At 40.8% G+C, this 22,884-nt stretch overlaps 1 protein-coding gene across 1 annotated transcript in view; it reads right to left on the bottom strand.

The window, feature by feature from the left end:
* Positions 1-22,884, bottom strand: part of ERBB4 (erb-b2 receptor tyrosine kinase 4) — a 423,308-nt gene that overhangs the window by 14,185 nt on the left and 386,239 nt on the right. The window contains exons 21-24 of the mRNA XM_019472536.1: positions 20,115-20,190; positions 18,022-18,168; positions 15,974-16,071; positions 13,111-13,281 (exon numbers count right to left, since the gene is read on the bottom strand). Of these exons, the coding sequence (XP_019328081.1) occupies positions 13,111-13,281; positions 15,974-16,071; positions 18,022-18,168; positions 20,115-20,190 (492 nt within the window). The remainder of the gene's footprint in view (positions 1-13,110; positions 13,282-15,973; positions 16,072-18,021; positions 18,169-20,114; positions 20,191-22,884) is intronic.

Genomic DNA, 22,884 nt, shown 5'->3' on the forward strand with positions numbered 1-22,884 from the left:
TGTAATACGCATTACATCCATTAGCTCTGGAGTGCACACATCCATCGACATTTAAACTCTAAGTATCCTCCAGAAGGAGCCTAGCCTTTTTAACTGCCCATGAGCAGCCCTAACCAGAAATGCCCGAGATTGCATTCTTCATACCACATGATTGAATTTTAGGCACAAACATGACATCAGGGAGAAAGATAAAAAACAAGCAAATGTCCCCTAAAGCCTTTTTAGAAGCCCCTTGGTATTAAATACCAGTGATATATCAACTATTATAACCACTAACGTTTGTGTAAAATGAGCCTTGATAAAAGAGAGGTAAATAACACTTGTGAATATTGGCTTGTGTTATTGCTTTCTATTCATTAATTTCATTTTCCAATTCCTTGCTTCTAAAATCTCCCAAAGGTAAATATCTCCTCCTTTATAGCAGAGACATAATATTTTCTGGCTGCATGTTAAACTGTAATGAAATCAAGGTCTTGTTGGCTCCTGCCACTCATATTTATGTAGTTGTGTGAATATGCCTCTGCCTTGTCTCTTTTCATTTGAGTCTAGCGTCATGCCTGGAGTATGGCACCCAGAGCTGTGTTCCTCCCCCTGCCTGCGCTACAGCTCATCCCACACCAGCCCTACAGTGACGACAGCTGCCTTCAAAGCTGCACCCACAGCAGATTTCAGGTAGAAGAAATGCTGAAGGTACTCAGCGATGTGATGCTGCTGTGGGACTATGGGTGGTACAGGACTATCACCCAATAGAAAATAAATAAAACTTTATTTCACAGCATGATCCGGTAGCCCCATGCTTTGCTTGCTAGCACAGCCTCCCAACAGCGCACTCACTGCTGCAGAGCTGGTTTTCCTTGTCACCTACTGAGACGTGCACACACATTTGATAGGGTTGCATAATTATTACTGTTTCTTGTTCTTAAGCAGCCTGCTAAGCTCATGGGACTGAAAGATTTTTCTTTACTAAAGGCAAGACGCTACCAACATCAATGTACACACACACACATTTGAACCCACTCTGATACTGCTCCTACCCACATGAAAACCCAATTCCCTTTCACTCTCCTGCTCTCGTACGCAAAAAGCACCAAACCATAAAGCAGGAGCAAAACACTCTCAACCTTCTCACTGGGATGCTCCTCATATGTCCTGTTCAGGGGCGTATCATGGTCCATGCTTCAGGCAACTCAGTGATTATCTGTTTTGATTGAGCTCTGCAACGCTTCTTTGTACCAGTTCAGTCCTGGGCTATGTGCCTCCAGAAATAACTCACTTTCCTCCTTCCCCTAGAAACTGTTTACCTGATTTGAAACCAAGTTGGTATCCAGGCTCGAGTCACCAAACCACAGCCACCTAACATACCAGGCTGAGCAGATCTTGCTGCATGCCCCAAGATTTCAGCAGTTCTTGCAGCAAGATCTGCTCATGCTGCATGCCCCAAGATTTCAGCAGTTCTCTGGGAAGGACAGCTGATTTATGCGAGTGGATCTGAATAATATGTTTGGGATGCTCTGGTGGGGCTGCAGGCAGAGCACACAACACAGACCTGTCCCACCAGCCCCGAGCACACTCCAGCTACATTTCAAGGGAGCAGCCTGGTATTTACAACCGATCTGAACTGAAATTCAAATAGGAAAGACCACCCCAGAGAGCAGCCACCTCTGCTCAGGGGCAGTCCTGCTTCCCTCTGACCACAGAGCTAACAGCTTACTCTGCCCTGCTTCAGAGACCCCATAGCAAACATGTCTGAGATGAAAATCAAAGGAAGGAAAAAACGTGTACCACAAGACTGCTGTGTAATGTTAAATAGAAATGAAATACTGTTTGTATAGTATTAGCTAGAAGGCTTTGCAGACCTCTGAAGATTTCCGGTCCTAGCCCCTGCTCAGAGCAGGGCCATATATAAAAAGAAAGGATTAGACACTCCCTGGGCCATTACAGTCAAAGCATATCTGTCCCTATAGCTCGCAGCACCTGACACAAGTCTGGCATTCCTCATGCTCTATCTTCTGTTCAGCCTGGGCTCCTGACCCCTACTTAAGAAAACTCCATTCCCCACTGGGCACTTTCCTCTAGGACTATGAAGAAAAGTTCCCATTAGCATCACTGCCAAGTGTCACGGCTTGACACTAGGTACGGGTCATTGCTGGCACCCTGCATCATTTCAGCACACAGAACAACAATCACAGCATAATGGAGATGTACATCCTCTGAAACTGGTTTGGGATATGTGTGTGTGCGTCTCTTACATCACCTATTTCAGGCACACAAACAGCAGTATGGCCCACCTGAGTTAATGTAGCAAGACAGGACATACATTTCTCCAGAGAGAGGAAAGGGGAGCCTATTATTCAACAACAAAAATAAAAGGTAGGAATAATATACACAGGTTGTGGACAGTAGCTATGCAACAATTTACAATGCCCTTACTTCAAGGGCCATAAAGTTCCATTGGGGATCGATGAATCTTTATTGGAAATGATGAAGTCCCAGTCCCTCTTCCAGCATTACCCTTTCTCAGAATGTGTGTAAACATTTCAACTTGAATGTTGATACACAAGTATAGAAAAGAACGTAAGCACCATCCTGTGTTAGCTGAAGTGTTTGCTCCAGTCTCTGATGACTGCTCCTTCCACAATCAAGACACAAAACATCCAGTTTAGATCGGGGGGGGGGGGGGGGGGGGAGGGGAAAAGAAAAAGAGAGAAGAAGGAGAAGAAACAAGGAATAAGTCTTTTCTGCACTTAAGTTTTTTCTGCACATAAGTTTTTTCTAGGTGCTGTTTGTCAGAAGAGAGGTAAGATTTGCAGGCAGCCTGAGCTTGAACTCAGTTCATATAGGCTGCCTGTATCATCTGGATGTGCCGGATCACGTCCTGGCAGTATGGTGGGTTTAAGACATCCCTGAATTTGTTCAATATCAGTATGGACGTTTCACTGGTGACCTGGGTTCAGGTCAGTACTGACTTACTTCATAGCTTCAGATGAGTCATTTAAACTTTCTCTTGCACAATTTTCTCTCCTAACAGCTGTCTGTTTTCAGACTTATAAACTCTTTCAGAGCAGTCCATATGCAGTGGGTTGCCCAAATCTGAATGGAGCCTTCTAGGAATAATTTAGTCTGGACTGTGAACAGTAAATGGCATATACCACAAAGAAAACATGCCTAACAATCTTGGTATAGTGGCATAGGAAATGACATACCTAAATATTGCACAGAATATTTCCTGTGCTGTTACTGGAAAATACCAGACATACACCATATATTTTCAGTCTAACACTTCACCAAGTAGAGGAGTCAAAGATTACAAGACCAATGAAAATAACCTGTTAAGAGATGCACGATGTGGCCACAAAACTCAGTATCCAGGCGCACTGACAGGGAAACGTAGGTGAAATGCTTTTCCATAGACTCATCTCCTATACCTGGGCTGGGAATAAAAGCATTCTCCTGCTGTATGGCAACAAAAATTCTCCCTGGAAGCCCCCTTGTCCTCCAGACCTCGGAAACCTTCATCCTTCCAACTTCAGAACGGCTAGCAAACAGACTTCAGCTGGCACAATATGTAATTTGATCTAAGCATGACACAAGAATGAAGATGCAAGAATTCCTTTTCCCTATTATTTTGTATTAATGCACCGTGAATGTCAAACAGACAGGAGAGCAGGAAGAGAGACAGCTTGCATGTGCCTATCTTTCCCTTTCAATGTCTTTTACTCCCATATCATTCCTGTCACCCATGACTAGCTTTCTGTCACTCCTTTTCTAATGCACTCTCCAAGACATTTTACAGTAAATGGCACCTACTAACGCTGGGCCAATTCCCCACAGTTTGGAAGAGACAACATACCATTTCCTAGCTACTCTAACAATTCCCTAGGGGAGAGAAGGGTCAAGGCGCTGCTCCTGCTCATACGCTGTAGCATCTGTCCAAAACACAGGAGCAGCAGCAGCTCCTTTTCTGTACAAACCTCTAGCTTCAAATCCCAAAACAGGGAAAGGATGGGGAATGGGACCAAAACCAAAACACGGTCATGATTTGTGATTGTGACATGGCAGACCAAAAAAAAAAAGGCACAAAAGAAAGTTGATGAGCAACACTTGGAGCAGTAGCCCCCTCCTATGCCGCACGCTGCATTGCCATCTTCCCCAGTCTGTTTTATACAGTAATCAAAGGATATTCTGAGCCTCTCAAAATGCCATCAACCCTCATTGAGAATGAAATAGAGCACATCTCCACTGAAGCCTTTACAGCAGTAATCATTACAGCATGCTGGCCTGAACAGGAGGCTCTTACAGACAAAGATGGGTTTTAGAAATAAAATAAAAAAGCCTTCCTAAAATCTGAATAGAAACTTGATGATAATCTCCCGATTTTATTATGCAAGGGGGAAAAGAAACCCATAATTGTGCACTCTTGGTCTCTTATAGCAAAGAATAGGCTTCTTGATGAAATGCTGAGTTGATTTAGAGCAGGGATGAGGTTCTGGTGGCAATAATACGCTAAAAGAAATAACCATCCAGCTGATTTGGATAAAATAATCATTTTTTATCATTCTAAATCTAAACTTCACCTGTGCCTCCTCCCACTTCTCCCCACCGCATCTTTTGGAGAGTCTTTTTATAGCTTTGAGAATTTTTTTTCCCTCCCCTACCACAGAATTTAACAAGACAGACAGACTCTTTACTCTGGCTAACAAAGGGCATTTTAGGCTGTGCTGGCATTTATCCTCATTGTATGTATGTTTAGAAAGTACAGTATTTGGCACAGGGTGCTCCAGAGTCCTCCTGCCACCTTACGCTTAAAGCATTATCACAGGAGTCCCACTGCCATGGGACACTGTGGATGGCACTCTCCGGCTCGTGAGCCCCAACCGTCGTGGGCAGACAGGTGTTTAAATGACAGTTCCTTGGAGCCCTACCAGGTGCATTTCCACATCACGGCCCCTTGTATTTTCAGGTGCTTTTATTATTTTAAGAAAATCACAAATATGATTCCTCAGAAACGGACACTTTTCACAAACAATTTATGTTTCAAATCTAGTCACTGAAGGAAAATTTTCTCCCAGCTCTCATAATTATTTCCTGACTCTTAGTCCACTTTTCCATCTACTGAATTATGTAGAGTTGTTTAGCTTGCTGTTTTCCAAGAATGCCTCATCAGTGCAGTGTAGAAATATTTATTACTTACTCTCTTTATATCTATTGACTTTTTTTCTTTTCAGGAGAGAAAAGAAAATGGATCAGCTGTGAGCTCTCTTGACTGTTAACACAGCCAGCAGCTATTCATGGATTAAGCAGATGCTGCCTGATTTTAAACCAGTTTATATTAAAGCTCAATAAATTTACATGTCATGCATCAAGGTTTGAAGCAATATACAGTTACAGACTCTTCCACCGATACCACTGAGCGTTAACTTGCAGTAGGTCTCACCAGGAAGTACAGTGAGCTGGTGATTTGTAATGAAATAAATATTTGTAATTAAATATATATTTGTAATTAAATATATATTAAATTTGTAGAAACAAAAATGCCATCCAACACTTTCGAAAAGTCTGACTCTAAATCTATATGCCTGAATTCAGGAGCCTGAATGTGACAGAAAACAGCTAACGCATTAAAAAATTCCCATTTTAAGGCACTTGACCTGCAAAACCATGAGGCAATTTGACAAGTTGGTCCTGATAATCTATTCAGGCTGAGAAGGGCTTACTCCTTGAGAAACACCACTGATTTCAGCTGGCCTGGCTGCAAAGCAGGAGACTAATTGCCATAAAGCACTTTCAAAGAATTCTCTGTGAAGAGCCGGGCATCATCTATTCTGTTTGAGTCCTCCATATGAATTTTCTTCCTTTTTCCTCTGGCAAACTTAGCACATTTTAAAAAGGTATTTAAATACTCATATTCTAAATATACATACTTTGTCAGAAGCTTTCCTTTTTCATGTAAATTATTAAGACTGAAATAATTTTTCACCTAAGGTATTTTACAGTGTATTTTTGCATGTTTATTCTTCTTACTGCATTCACCCTGAGTAATGAAATTAGGCTGACTAGTATCAGTCTGGGTTCACCTCCTACTTTTCATGGACAAAGATGGCCTTGTGCTATCTACATTTCCAACAAAGACTAGACATAGACACAGAAGAATTTCCCAGAATTAAAAACTTACAGTAGGTAAAATATTTGTGACGGTCGACTAGATACCAACAAAACACTAACAGCTACTGAGAACTGCTTAATGTAAAAGGCAGAGCAGAACAGAAAGGAGCCTCCTACCACCAGGATGTCATTAAAACTTAAGGAAGCAGAAAATGGGAATTTGAGATCTTGAAAGAGAGCTTGGTGGGACTTCCAGAATTACTCTGAAGGTTTGATGGCAGCAACTGCAGTATCCGGTACACTGTTGCCTAGACTCTACTAGGAAAATACACAAAATGTAGTATTTAATGAAAGACATATAGAATGAAATCATCAAACTTTCCTAACTAATCAAGCAGTTTTTCAAAAAGCAAGAGAGCCAATACAGAGACAGTGTCAGTGTAATCTTCTCAACTGTTACGAAACCCTTTGATACAATGTCTAGTTAATTTACAAGTTCATCTGTTCTGGCATTGGAGATTTCATTGCAACACTTGCATAAGGAAGCGACAGAGTCCAGTAGAAAGCCAAAAAATTACTACTAAGATTTTCAGAAAGTTTTTGATCACCTTTTAAAGAGAAGGAATTAAAGAAATGGGCAACTGTTACGAAACCCTTTGATACAATGTCTAGTTAATTTACAAGTTCATCTGTTCTGGCATTGGAGATTTCATTGCAACACTTGCATAAGGAAGCGACAGAGTCCAGTAGAAAGCCAAAAAATTACTACTAAGATTTTCAGAAAGTTTTTGATCACCTTTTAAGGAGAAGAGGAATTAAAAATGGGATAGAAATAAATAAAAAAGTCCACAACCTGACAGACTGCAGTAATAAGCATCAAATTTAAGGAAAGATTCGGTCGTACTATTTTTGGGAAGATATTGCAGAAGCAGAGGGGTGGCAAACACCACAAATAAACCAAATAAAAAGGAGACATCAGTGTTGTCCTTCTTTGACAACAAACATGTACAAATGGTACTATTCTACTCAGCCCCTTAAGCAGAACAGATTTCTGATAACTGGCAGCTCCTTAATCCAGCACAAAAAAGGGTGCGTGGCGGACAGTAATAGGATCCAAATGCTGCTAAAGAGTCAGCATTAACTACCCAGTGAGACTTTTCTACACTGTGATGTATTTTCCATCCCACCTGATATAATCAAGACAATCTTTCTAAAAGACAAATTCCACCTCAAACAGAATTTCTGCACTTGACACAGAAATTAAGAGACAAGAGACTCTGGCCTATGTCATGCCAGAAGGTTACACAAAATGCCTGCAATGGCCCCATCTAGCCTTGATATCTCTTCACACAAGTTATGAATTGACTTTAGGATGAAGTAGTTTTACTGCCATCAGCCCCACCTGGCCAGGACACAACTAGAAAAATAACTAGCTTGAGAGCTTGGGCAGGAACAGTTAACTGCCTTTTCTTACAGAAGAAGAAATGGGGACCAGGAAGGCACTGAGTGCTACTAAAGCCCTGGACACAAGGAGAATCATGGACAAATCATGACTCCCTCTTGCTGCCTTCTTTACCAGGAGGAAAGGGTGCTATAACCAACTGTTAGCTCTCTCCACCTGCAATGACAGTACCTCTCGTACTAGCTCAGCTGTGCTGACACACTGGAAAGTGCCCCTCCAAATTCTGACTGCTCTCCAAAATCCCTCCTTCCAGCTGTAAATTAAGACGGCAGTGCTTACAGTCCCCCACCTTCCAAGTCTGCTGTATTTCAGTATGTAAAGGAGGTCATATTAGACCTCAGTTCTGATCTTCTGCCACTGGAGCACTGCAGGAGCCCAAGAAATTCAGCCCTGTTACTTAAAAATCTAATAAAAATCACTTAATTCTGGTAGTGATCCCACTAGGTGAATAGTCCCTATTGTCCATGATAAGCTTTGGAAGAAAAGATGCCATACGCCATACTGACATGAAACACATCTGAAAATCACTAACAACCATCTCCTTTGTAATCTTGTGATTTGAAAATGGTTACCTTTCAAATTTAGAAACCAGAACAAATTAATCATAGAGATAACTTCTTGCCTGGTTTCCCTCTGGAATAATCATTTTATATGCAGACATATACAGATGTTCAGCCATGAAACACTACCAGACTTAACGCTGCACCAGGACCGCTGCAATGGCATAACAGACATTACTCAGGGAACTGAAAACTGGCTTTTGGCATACCAGAGTCTGCTTTAGCCAAGCAGAATAGTCTCCCTGGACATATGAATTAGACACCTCTGAAAAAAATAGCTTGATATTTAATTGCAGGGTTGTCAGGTACTTCCATGATATATAGGCTATGGAATAAAATTACAGGGACAGTATCAGTGAGTAATAAACAGTATAGACAGTTTTCAGCTGGAATTAGCCAAGGATTTAGAGTAAAAAGCATCATGGGGTACACAGAGTGCTTTCTCTATTAGTATTATCTCTGTGCACACAGGACAGTACTCGTTACAAATACCTGAATGAATCATCTAATGGCTGTGAATGTAGGACACTCGAGCACTAGCTGGGGTCCTGTGCTCATGGAAACACTGCCGAGGATTCAGCTTATCTCTCAGAAGCACAGAGCTTCTAAAACTCCATATTTCTAGAATATCTCTAGACAACGGAAAATAAAAGCTGGAAAAAGCCGAAGAGCTGAAACTGCAACTGAAGAGTTTCAGATGCAACGAAAGAATTCAGTTTAGCTTAGGATGCTAATTTTTATTTAAAAGCTGCATCAGTCTCAGGCTGGACTTCATAACAGAGGGCACTGTTACGGGCTAGAGCATGTGCAGGCTTCTGTTCCTGGCAGTACAGGTCCCAAAGGTGTGCTAGTATGAAGCCAGTGTGGGTGTGATGGAAATGCTGAAGCTGTGTCTGAGCCTCGCAGCTTCATAAATCTCAGTAATTCCTGGAGGAAGAAGGATGTGACACTTCCCGGGGAGCCAGAAACTCTCCAGAAGGCTTCCCTCTTTCCAGTCTTCTTTCCATGGGCTGCAGCTCTGTGCTATTAATTCATATCCAAATAGCTTTTTTCTTCACATGAGAGGGAGAAGGCAGGCAGTGTTTTACGCAAACCTCATCCAGCGATGCCTCTCCCCAGCAACAAGCTGCAAGGATTTAGTACCGAGATCACCCTAGAGAAACTTCAGAGCTTTCCTTAGAAAGTAAATGCTCTTGCTCTTCCTTAATTCCCTGACTTCAAAGCCTAAGTGTGAGAAGGCTCACGATCTCCCTGCTTTCTTCCTGCAAACTTTTGTCCCCAGTAGAGCTGTGCTGCTGGAACATTCATCTGAAGCTGTCAGTACAATACACCCAGAGAAGGAGCACAATACTCTGCCATCACATAACCGACTCTTTCTTCACTAAAACTACAATCAGAACAACTAAGATGGGAAACACAGTATCTTTCATGCTTCTGATCTCTGAAAATGACATGAAGATCATGTAGCTCTTGTCTGGGTGTTCTACTTCGCCAAATTGTCTGGCAATCTCCCCATAAAATTTAATTTGCCAGACACAGTGAACACAAACTACCTAAGCTGTATCAATTCCTTTGGCATCTATGGCTGTAGCTATTACACAAACACCATAATGAGTTTGTGTAATATTAATATTCACTACATCAAACAAGCATAAATCACAAACTATCCAAAGGAAACACAAAGACAGAATCAGACAACTGCAGACAGAGAGCCCTGACAGCATTTCAGTTCTGTCTGATTCTTGTAGCTGACGTCCATCTGTACTGAACTATGCACAGCAGATGCACTATTACCTTAAAGGAGCTACTGGGTATTTTGTTTTAAATCAACACAAATCTTCACTGGAAGAATAGTTAATGTACCAAGAACCTGAGTGCTTCAGAAAAACAATAGACAAGCATGTAGCTTTCTGCACACAGAGGAAACAAATGTACTACATCCAGAAAAAACCTCTCTGCAAAGGAAACCAAGAATGCTAAGATGCTATGGGGCTTTCAACTTGGCCCCAAGCCCCTCCAGCAACAAGGTGCTGTGGCCTTCCTGCAATCTAGATGTACGCGCCTATATGGCAGTACTAGCAGTACATTTAGGAGATGCAGAATTGTTAGCAAACAAAGCTGAGACTGAAGCCACTCTGAGACACTGGACAAGCGTCAAAATTCTACTGGTAATCCTGTTACAGGACAGGAGTCAGTCTCCTACCAGCAAGTGCTACTATAAATCAGCTGGTTGTTCAATAGCAACTTCTTTGCCCATCTCTTCTTTTGGCCTTAAAAATGACCCCTCCATAAAGAGGCTCCTGCAATAAAGAAAAACACTTATAAAGATGGGAGGGGCGCAAAAATACAGAGCTGGGTGCAAGCTTTCTGTCCCCCAGCTGCCCTCTCCGAGGTTACCTGGGTCAGAAAACTTGGCTCAGAATCTGAAAACTTTTGACAAAGGGTAATTCCAGATCTGTTTAAGTGTTAGATTCTTGTATGATGCCAAAGAAAAATTCTCAGCAGTACGAGTTACTGAAAGAAGGATACAGTCTCACTACTGTCATTAAATCAAATTGCAAAGCAAAGCTCCCACTGACTTTAGTGGTACAAGATCACAGTCTCAAACCAAGATGGGAAACTGTGAGCTGCGGAGAGGAGACGTCACATCAAGAATATGACGGAGCCTCTGTGGGGCAAAAATAAAGGCACAGGGTCTCTTTCTGCAGCTCTGCTGACTTCAAGGGGATCTCATGTGTGCAAGCAGCTGCAACAGCGTGGTTTAAAGTTGGCCAAAGGTCGTGAGAAAATTACTTGAATTTGATAATAATAATAATAAATAATAATAAATATTAATAATGCATGCCTGTATTTGCTTTCCGTGAATATTCCAGTGAGCATGTTGGCTGCCCAAACAGCACATTTTAAATAACTCTTTCAGAATATTTACTCTAGGATTTTTGCTGGAATTAATTCCCTCAGCTCTAGTGGACTCCTCTGCTTGGCTGGCACTAAAGACAGAGGGCAAAAGGAACTGTTGAAAAGGCAAGTACATTTTCCTACTAATCCTTTCTCCTTTAAATGTGCCCCAGTGTTTCCAGCAAATATGGGAGTGAGATGAATATAGCAAACCATATGGGTCTGAGACTGCTCTCTCAACCCTATGTTGGTGTAAATGGTAGTACTCAACTGTGTAAAACTAAGCTACAGTGATTTACATCAGTGTGACAGTGAGCACCTTTCAAAGGTAACTATTGTCGTTTCCTTCTTTTCTCTGAAGTTGGCAGCAAAGGAAACAGAACCTCTCCAGAGACAGCTAGGAGCAAAACTGACTTATTTCAGATCAGCATCAACACTAAAAATTAACTCTTGTTGCCATAAAGAGGAAGTTTCTTGCTTATTGCTAAATCATGCATCATCCCCTCATGCATCACCGCTCCTTCACTGCCTTTCAGTGATGCAGGAGAAATGCTACGTGAATCCAGCTTAGTCAGTGGGACTACAACCCAGTCTCTTCCAAGGACCTCTCTAGTCTCCTTGCCTTTAAAAACAGTAACAATTTCCTTATGAATTGACTGGATATTATTTAAGATCAGATTTTGTCTTCCTTATTCCAGAAAAGCGCTGCTTTACTCAGGAGAGGCGAAAGAACTTCATGCAGTGTATGGTCAGAGCATGAACACTGATCTGGTTTATACACTCTTAGCTCCTTCACTTACCTCTTCCCTGCCTCACATGGTGTAATCAGTTCAGACGAGGGTGTGAATTTGGAACTACCTCGGCTAAGGACAAATGTCCAAAAGGTTTCTAAAGCATGAGGAATAAACACCAACATTTCAATGAGACTCCACTGAGTATTTAAAATGTGACTTTCCGCTAAAAGGAGCATGAAGAGAAAACAAACAAACAAACAAACAAGTCCCTAATTACTAAATACATCTGGTGCTTGTGCGAATGTCCTCACGTTAGTAATGTATTCACCATCTCTTAGTTTTGTGAGAAGGGGTGGCACCTAAACTGTTAAAAGGACGGAGCCAAGCGCAGGAACAGGCAGAGGTCAGAGCTTCAGGCAGGGAGCTCAGGAGTGAAAAGGAATTCCGGAAACCTGAACTCAGGTCCCCACCTGCAGCAGGGCTCCTGTGGCACTGAGGCTGAGGCATTTAGGACAGGATCCAATTCACCAGAGCTCAGGCACCAGGTCTGAGACTGCTCTGGAGCTGTCAGTAGTCAGTGGATAGAGAAAGACACCTCCAGAAAGTAGCTCTTCCCGCTGTAAATGTCCAAGACAGGCAACAATAATCACCCACAGGACGCACCCACTCTTCTCCAAGGACATGAAAGGAAGTCTAGATGAAGAGCTTAGATTATATCCCTATCTTTTTGATGGTTAGAGTTATGTGAGCTGAATTCCACCTGAACACTCTCTGTGCCTCAGCTGCCCCTGTAAAATCAAGAGCATTTCCTCCCCTGACAGGGACGTTATGAAGATCAACATGCTAAAATCTGGGACGTGCTCAGCAAAAACACATGCTTGTGAAGGAGGGCCATGAAAGCATCACACACAAACAGGAAAAGGGGCTGGGTCTGAAATCTGGCTCCAGACACAAAAGCAGCATTATCTATATATTCCAGCTGCCCTCAGTTACATCAGTGCCAACCCTGTCAAGACAACAGGATTGCAGGGATGGGAGAATCAGAGCTATGCACTTCCTGGCCAGGATGGTACACAACTGAGAAACAACACTGCTTGACTTCACAAGCCTCAGCTGTGCTTTCAGGACAGGCAGTTCAAGTCGAGCCTTTGTTCACTCAAGGCTGAGCTATTAATTTAGAATTCACTGAGGCACAATGAACAGGGAACCCAGTGACAATATTTTTATAGTCACTCTCCATACAATGGAAACTTGTGATTCCCAAGGCAACTCTGACCTGTGTTTGATTAGTGTACTTAAATCTCCACCTGTGCTTTTATAATAACCAGTATTTTCTGTCAGAGCTTGCTCTTACCCTGTTGGAATCAATTCTTGTCCTGGAGGTGTAGATGGGAGGAGGGATGTTGAAGGCTTGAGGAACAAGATACTCTTCAGCATCCATCATATCTTCCAGATCTTCCTCATCAAGAAGGTTTTGGAAGAACTTGCTGTCATTTGGGCTTGGGAGCTTCATACGATCATCTCCCTAAATAGGTTGTATTGAGAGAGGAAAATGGTCAAAAGATGGATTAATTTCCCAAACCGGGAACTTCAGCCTTCTTCATACCCTGGCAGCCAGGCTGCAGGGACCACACATGCTGCTTTGTTTGTTCTAAAGCACCACATCCACATCATTTGTTTTGATTTTTTTACTGGGAATATGATGACAGAAAGGGAATAACTGCATAAATCAAGCAAAGTCATTTTTTGGCGTTCTTGTGATCAAGCTTTTATTCTTTCTTCTCTCTTTTTCCCATACAAACTCAGTTTCTGACCCAAGTTCTGTTAAGGCCTGATGTATTTTGTGAAATACCTCAGCTATTTAGGCTCACATGGGGGGGAAAATAACATGGAAACTGCTGTGTCTGGGTGTTTGCTTTATTTTCATTTGTATTTTTAGGAACTTAGAGGCTAAATTTCCCTCTCATCCACATGGAAAGTTCTGCAGAATGTAACAGAGCTGAAAGCAATAAAAATCAAACCAGGGAACAACAGCAACAACAATGATAGGTGTTTGTATTGAAATAGCATCTACAAGCTGGGGAGGCAAATCAGGGCTGCACTTTGCTTGGTGCCACAAAACATCACAAAAGGCAGCCCGTGCCCCAAACACCTAACAGCCCATAGAAATGATGCTAACTTAACTGCATGGCTAAAGAATGGCCTCCCACTCCGCAAGAATTACTATGCCACGTGTGGAATCCAGCAGGGAATGATGGCTATGCTACAGGGTGCATATAGACCGGTTTAAAAGCTCAACAGCAAGCTTGTCATTCTTGATTGCATCTGGCGGGAATGGCGAGTCATAATGGCAGAGATACCAGTGCCATGGAGTTACCCTGGTTTCTCCTCAAGAAGCACATGGCCTATATTGTCTGCAAGGATCACTGGAGAAGAAGCCTCACAGGATGAAATACCCACCAGACTATACAACAGGGGAGGGAAGGGCAGGGGAGAGAAAGGGAGGGAAGAGGTATTTGGAATAGGGAAACATGTCCTATATAATGAAGTAATTTAATCAGACTGATTTTTCCAGAATCACTTGTTATGAGCTGAACTTACAATTTAACACAGTGGGGAATACTGCAAGAGAAATTCCACATTCAGCACCACAAATCCTCTTGACTAGTATTTTACTTTTCAAATATATTTTACTTCTCCTCAAGCTGTAGGAGAGTAGCGTACATTCACACTGTGCAATAATACACCGTGAGTAGGCCAGCATGTCTACACAGTGAAATGAAACACCATACGGTGAGACTAGCACTAGATCCAGAAGCAATCAGGAGACATAAAGTGGCAGTGACTGTACTTCTGGAGGCTCTTCAGCTAGGAATTCTTATGTCAGTGTGAAGCTAAGGACCAGCTGGATGTATCTCTGCCCTGTACTCCATGATGTGGAGCAGATATAGAATGAGATACAGCATGAGAGTATCATTACCTAGATCAAACTAATTCCATGCTTTGGTCTCTGGTGTTTCAACATCACCTTACTTCTTTTAATTTTTCATTTTCATTTGAACTGCTCACACACTGGGACCATCTAAGGACCTTACCAAATAGTTGGGATTCATTTTCTGTGGCTTGAGGCTGAGTTGTAATAAACACATACACAACTCTAGGCTTCAGCAGAATGTAGGAGTGAAAGGACAAAAATTTCCACAGACGCCTATACTCAGAGCATACACAGCTCCAGCTAGATGTAGTCAACAGATATGGATACAGTGGTATTGCCCTACTGCCACAGTGTAGGCATCCCATTTCATGTGATGAATCATGCTCACGTGGGTCTATCGCAGGGACTGTGAAGCACTACAGAGCCTACACAGCCTAAGGAGGACACAGAGGGAAGCTCCTCTCTAGTGTGAGAGGTACCAATGTGACACAACTCCCTGTCTTCTGAGAAACCTTTATGTTTAGGCTATGAAAAGAAACTTTCTTATGATCTCAGCAGTGCAGGGAAGAGTGTCTTCAGGATAATCCCCTGAGATTCAGCTTAAGCAATTGTAGAACCAAACAAGTCCTGGGTCTAAAGTAGGTCCACTGTCCACTGACGGATAAATCTTGTCCCCAGTTTCATGAGAGAATGCAAAGTACTGAGCAGCTTGCAAAGCCAGATCCTGCATATGTACTCATAAATACAAGCTTAGGAAGTTAATTTCAGATTATTTTATTATTATTATTATTATTATTATTATTATTATTATTATTATTATTATTATTATTATTATTATTATTATTATTATTATTATTATTATTATTATTATTATTATTATTATTATTATTATTATTATTATTATTATTATTATTATTATTATTATTATTATTATTATTATTATTATTATTATTATTATTATTATTATTATTATTATTATTATTATTATTATTATTATTATTATTATTATTATTATTATTATTATTATTATTATTATTATTATTATTATTATTATTATTATTATTATTATTATTATTATTATTATTATTATTATTTTTGAGGTAATTATTTTTGAGGTACTGACACTGGCCATTCTACTTCATTCTTGTATAGTACTGTGGTCACTGTTTGCTTTAAGTTCAAGAGCACCTTGAACTTAAGGGGCTTGCCTTTGAATCTCTTAACAGTCAGGTTTGGCAGACAGAATTCTTTTTTTTCCCCCCAATGTTGCAGAGTTGCTTACCTGAATTACTAGGTATCTCTGAGGGTCTCGAGCCATTCTAGAGAATTCAGCAGCCAGCTCCTTGAATTTCGGCCGACTGTCAGCATCAATCATCCAGCCTGGGGACAGATGAAAGATGAGAAAGAAAACAGTTAATTGTCGAGGGAAGAAATCATTTAGTTTTTAAAAATGCACAAGTTTGAAGTCCTTGATGTCCTTGATAGCTCTGGCCTAAAGAAAAGTTGCAATAAAGAGCCCAGAAGAATGGAAAGCTAGAACACTATGATGCATCTAAAATGGAAAACATCTGGTCTTGGCCAGAGAAGACTAGATTGTTCCACACTGCATGGATTTATTCTTAATTTGCTCTAAGCTCCTGTTTCCCATCCCCAAAACAGAGACAGCAACAATGCCTTGGAATTTTCTGTGTCTATCTTGCCCATTTAGATGTCAGCTCTGACTGTCTTTTACTATGGATGTGTCCAACCTCTAATATAATGAATCTGATCTCATCTGAGTCTAGTGGGTTTATTACAAAGTTACTACTAAATACAATTTTACTTTAACTGACCGACTGTTCCACAGTGACTTAGATTAAAAAGATCTGTTCAATAGATCTACAGGATGACTGACCTCACATCTGCCTTTCAGGTAATTCTGCATTCACGTGTCTGCATCATTAACACAGACCTTACACAAGGCATTAGATGCTATTTTAATTGAGTAAGGGTGATTCTTTTGTCCTTCACTCTCCAAGAAACATTCATTAAGAACAACAATTCTCAATCCCTGCTAATGCTATTTCCCTGCTAATACTACTTGCAAAACAAGCAAGTAGTATAGGCAGTCACCACCAGCAACTAGTTTATCTCAGTGTCAGCTTTTTCTAATGGAAGATCCTATCAGCAGCTTCCCAAGAACATGTTCTCATTTGCCAGGGAGGCTAAATGAAGCAGGCCTTATCTCCTTCGTGCTGTTTAACTGAAGAAGTGACTAACACAGGAAAAACAAAGCTACTATAGCTTATAAAGAATTTCACACAAACGTTACAGGACTAAGTCTGTACGTCTAGCTGTAACTTCCTGTCTTCCAGAATACCCCATCTACTAGGACTTCCTTTTGTCCACTGAGATTTGCTTCATACTCATTGGAAATCCTATCAGATGGAACATTTTTACACTCAACCAACATGAACCCCTTGCGCTATTCAGACAATTTCCATACCTGCATGCACAGTACAACTGTTTTCAGAAGATAGGTTATTTACCTCTTCTAGTTTTATTTTCTTTCTTTCAGTGTTTTTGTGTACAAAGCAAAAGGGAAAGGACTATATAAGATGGATGAGATGTCTGTATGTTAATCTCACTTAAATTAAGTCAGAAACACCAGAGAGATGTTCCTAATTCTTTTTAAATTAGAAGCATAGCCTTGGAGGATACTGTCAGTAGTGTGGGTACCTTGGAGATAAAAGGGTAGGAAGAAACCATGTGCAGACTGTTTTCCTTTTTTGCTAAAGTAAAAATATTCATAAATTATTATACTGGACTAAGAACGATAAAAAATTATCCTCTCTGTAGCATTTCTTGTATTAATTTAATTTTACTTTCTATTATTACTATTGCAGTAATCATTCTTGTTACTAACAATAAAACATTCACACTTTTTTTCCTCAATATTTGGAACCAGCATTTCTCCTCACAACCTTCACTGGCTGGGTATCCATGTACCATAATTATGTTTAATACTATCTTTTTTAACATCAAAATCAATTGTCATGGAAATGACAAGGGTTTACAATAACAATCATAATATTTTGAGAATATGAGATACCATCTGACAGTAATAAGAAGCTGAGCTAACTCAACCCTTCATGGCTAAATTTGTATCTTTTGCAATTGCAAAAAATGTGCATACAGTATTTAAATGGAATTTACAGTATCTCGGGAAGCTTTTGTTTTGAAGCAGCCTGTCCTATTACCCAGCACTGTCACAGACTATAGATGCAAATGTTCTAAAACAGTGTCCGTCTTGCACTAAGCATAGGGATATTAAAAGCGACAATTACTTACACTTCACCATCACCATATAAACATCAATAGTGCAGATAGGAGGTTGGGGCAACCGCTCTCCCTTCTCCAAGAGGTCGGGGATCTCTCGAGTTGGGATTCCATCATACGGCTTCCCACCGAAGGTCATAAGCTCCCAGATAGTGACTCCTAGACAGAAAAAAAGAGTGTTAAGATTTGAGGTCATACTACTCAGATTCCTTCACAATTTCTTACAGCGCAGTATTCTGGCCCAGTTCTGGACTGCAATCTCTTCTTCATTACCAGTGCCTGTAAAAACACTGAAGTTTGGTCTGCCATTTAAAAAGCTCCAGAAAATGGTGACACAGTATTTTGTGTTAATCTTCAAAAGCAACTTCCCTCATTTTTATTGGTGTAAGAAGCAGCATGATAGATCTGAGGCACAAGAGAAAGGTCTAAGACAAATAAATGGTGGTAAAGTAAATGGATGCAATAACAAAAGAATGCATTGCACTCTTTTATCATATGAGAAGGGAAAATGAATGGCTGATGTACTCTATTATTTTAAGGGGAAAAAACGCAGATGTTCCCTAACTTAGAGCATCAATTTCCCACAAAGGTACAGCAGTGAGTAACATTATGTCATTGTCTTTGCCTTGTAAGTCATTCACAGCCACTTGTATTATTTTTTTCCTTAAATCACCTTATGGATTTGAATTATGATAGTGCTGTGCTTCAAAACCAAGATTCTGTTTTTGAATAGCCATAGGATTTGTTTTGACATCGGAGCTGGAAATAAAGATCATATATCATAAGTAACAGAATTAATCCCCCAACAAAATCTTAAATATTGAAAATGCTGCTTTCACACCAGTTTAACTTTTATCTTCATTGCAAAGGTCATTTTAAACATTCCTCCAGATCAGTAACCATATTTTGCCAGCTGTCATACTAATGTGAAAGGTGATGGTCAAAATTACCGTATGTATAAAACACATTTATTTTACCCTCATTCCCCTCTTTGTTAATGTTCAATAACTATAGCTTGCCAATTGTTTTTGGTCTTGTCCTTTCCGATTATAGATATTCTGGGCTTCCTGCATTTAAAATGAATTTCATAAATGGAGGCATATTTTTTTCCTACATGATACGGAGTATACAGAATTTGAGCAGAAAGAGCAGCTTTACATGATTGATTTAACTTTCATATGTTTTTCTGAGCTGAATAGAAGAGGGCAGCTAACCAGTCACTGCAAACAGTGTCTTTTGCTGCTACCCACAGGTAAAAGTGAGTAATGAATAGAATTGTACACCTTTTTGTTTCAAAATGCAACAGGAAATGCAAATAGGAGTCCAAAGCCCTAGATACTGCTGAAAAATTCCACTTACAAAGGTATACATGATTTTATTAGTAATAGCTATACTAGATAAACAGGCAGACAGCTCAGCAGATGTGGCATAATAGCTCATCTGGATAACAGAATTAACAACAGTGAATGAACATCTCCTTTCTCAAATGTGACTTTTTTTTGGTGTGTGTGGAGTCCACATGAGCTGACCTGTCTAACCAATTCCCAAGTTATCTGTGAAATTAAATGGATGCTTGTTTTAGTTAGCTTGGAGAGCTCATCTCTTTCTCTTCTTTCTCTTGCTGTATTTGCTCTGTATTATGACAGATTCCCTTTTATCTTACTGTAGGTAGAGAAAGTCCCATAAGCCTGAAAATGTTTCTTGACATTCATGGCTTTTAGAGTTAAGATTTTCAAAGGATTGCTGAAAATTATGACCTGCAGCTGTATTTTTATGAGTCTGTGGCTGAGCTGAAAGAGGCCTTCTTCTGTCATAATAATCAGCCAAACTGCTACCAGCCCAGACCTTATGGCAGTCACCCCAGCTGGGACATCATGATAAAGTATTTTAGTGAGGGAAGTAACGTGGGAGACAAGTAACAATTGCTGTTTAGAGTTACACATTAAAAAAAAAAAAAAAGAGGCAAGAAAAAGAAAAATAAAGGAAGAGCAAAAACCACTGGAATTAACTCCTCTAGAAAAAGAGCGTATCTTTAACACAGTAACACAACTTGGTTTAATGCTTTACAAGAGACAAATTTTTAAACTAATCATATGAAGATTTACCATAGCTCCAAACATCACTCTGATGGGTAAATTTCCTGTAGTGTATGCACTCCAGAGCCATCCACTTAATTGGCATCTAGGGAAAGACAAGAGAAATGTAACCTTAGAAATATAATATTAAAACAATACAGATGCATACTGTATGTAGACATCAGCTTCCTCTCTCTTTCCTTTTTCAACTGCAAGCTTAAAAAAACCCAGCACTACCTAGCAGAGGAAATGGTTGTTCCTGCCCTCTAGAATGGGGCTTTGCCTCATAAAACATATGGAGGTGAGAAATTCGAATGAGTTATCTGCAGAACTTCTCATACCACCCAGATTTTACTGATTCAGATGTAGTAGAACAACTCATTTTTTCATCATACCCGTGTAAAGATGGGATCAATGCAAAAATTACATCCAATCCCCCTAAATCTGAAGTGCAGCAGAGAAGGTGGAATACAGAAGCTCTTTTGCCTCAACAGTTTGCAAAACCAGACACTGCTATCTCAATTGCTCTCTAATGAGGCTAGTTAATAATGCAGTGTCCATAATACTTCACAGTCCACATAATCATCATCAGAGTAAACAGGCAATAGGAGAATTTACAGGGCTTAATTTCTAACTCCTAATATTCGTTAGGAACTTAGCCTTCCCAGTTCTCTGTATCATTACTGCAGTGAGAAAAGTTGCTCCTGAAAGCAAGTCAAAAGTCCCGAGTTGGCCTTTGGCTCTGAATCACCCTTGGGAGGAGCTCATCTCTTCTGACAGAGAAGGCTATGTAGGCAAACACAAACCTAGGTTTCGCATAAGATTCACCCTCTTGAGTTCATGTTAAAATGAGATTCACGGTGTTTCCTCTTCCTGAGCTGGGCCTGTGAGGCACAGTCTTGCAGTCCATTAATTTCTAATGGACAGACATTAAAAACAGATTTTTACCTGACATCGACTTGTACGGGTCGCCTCTAATTTGGAACTATGGAAGATGTACTGGAATAAACTAGAGAGATATGTAACTGCATGCAAAATCTGAACAGATGGTGGGTGTAAAAGCAGAGGATGTGTCTTCATTCAAACCCTTATGAAAACACCTTCCATGAAGTTGACTAATGAACATACCCTATACAGTTATGGCAAAAATAGCACTCTTTAATAAAGGTTGGCTTAGCACTTGCAAAGACAGTTCATCCTCCTCCACTAAACTCTGCAGAAGTGTATCGCTTTCGTTCCCATTAAATACAACTGGGTCGTTCCAAACTTGAAGAATTGCTGAAGTGGCAAAGCTGCATTGCTCATCATGGCATAACTCACGTTGGAAGAGACCTCAGGAGGTCTCTAGTCCAACCTTGGGCTCAAAGCAGGTTCACCTATGAGATCAGACCAAGTTACTCAGGGCTTTACCCACTCTGGACTTGAAAATCTCCAAGGATGGAAACTGCACCACGTCCCTGGGCAACCTGATCAACCGCTTGATTGTCCTCATGGTGAAAAGTTTTTCCTTTTATCCAGTCTGAATCTGTCTTAGCATGCTCTCAATACAACTTTAAGCTGCAAATGTCTTCTGGATTTCACAGAATGCTTTTCTGGAACTGGGAAGTGACACATCTGATGTGTAAATCCTGCTCCAGAACTCCCAGCTGTGTGACTGGCCTCACAAGTCCAAGACACCATCTAACAGCTGCCAGGGAACAGCTGGTATGCAAGGACCAGGTCATTTTCTGTCATTCACTGGCTGATGGAGGGAAGAGGCAGAGGGGTTACTGAAGAGGTGATTAGAGAACTGAAGGAATCAGGGAAGACTGCCAAAACTCCACCTTTGTTGCCAAGAGGTCTTTTTACTGGGGAAATGGGAAAGCACCAGTGACTCCTTTCAAGCTCTTCACCTCATTGACTGAAATGCCGATGTAATCCATGCAACAGCTCCCAAGGGCAGCAGCCACACAAATAAAGCAGCAGCCCATCCAGGAGAAAAGCACACACTGGCAACAGCTGTTTGTCCCAGACAAGGGCACGAGTGAGCACAGAAAAACACAGATAGCAAGTAGACAGAAAGCAAACTGAACATTCAGGAAAAGGAATGACAGGAGAGGCAGAAACCCTTGGGATTTTGTGACAGGTTGAAGTGTGGAATTTCAAGATGTTTAGGGAGCAGCCAGCAGCAGTATGTACTTACAGCCTTTGCTTACAGCCTTCTGAATTTTATAATGCATTAATCTGAAGGCATTAGAAATGAGGTGAGGCACTACATGGATGTTGTGCAGCATGCTGAAAAGTAATATGGGAAAACATCTAGTTTAGAAATTACCCTCAAGCTAGCTTTTTAGTGGCCTGGCATTCAGCATGATATTGGAGACTTGGATGCAAGAAATAGCATACACAGGCTCTTCCAATGTGATAGAAGAGGTGGCTCTTTGCTGAGCATATGTAAACTCTCACATGCTACAAATACAAACATGTCCTGTGGCCTTCTTTTTGTTTTCTGGAAAATTACTTGTTTGGGAAAATGGGACTGCAAGTTATGTAATAACTGCAAGTTATTACAGAGAAAGGGGCTTGGCAGAAATGTCCTAGAACATCTGTCACTCGTTGAACTGACTTCAGAAGTCTTCAAAACTTCAAGGGCAACAAGAAAAGCTTCTGTAGGTACGTCGGGGATAAAAGGAAGACAAGGGAAAATGTGGGCCCTCTCTGGAACAAAACGGGAGACCTGGTTACCTGGGACACGGAGAAGGCGGAGGTACTCAATGACTTTTTTGCCTCGGTCTTCACCAGCAAGTGCCCAAGCCTCACC

The sequence above is a fragment of the Aptenodytes forsteri genome, unplaced genomic scaffold (genome assembly GCF_000699145.1).
Source record: "Aptenodytes forsteri isolate BGI_AS27 unplaced genomic scaffold, ASM69914v1 Scaffold340, whole genome shotgun sequence".
In the NCBI taxonomy this organism is placed as follows: Eukaryota; Metazoa; Chordata; class Aves; order Sphenisciformes; family Spheniscidae; genus Aptenodytes; species Aptenodytes forsteri.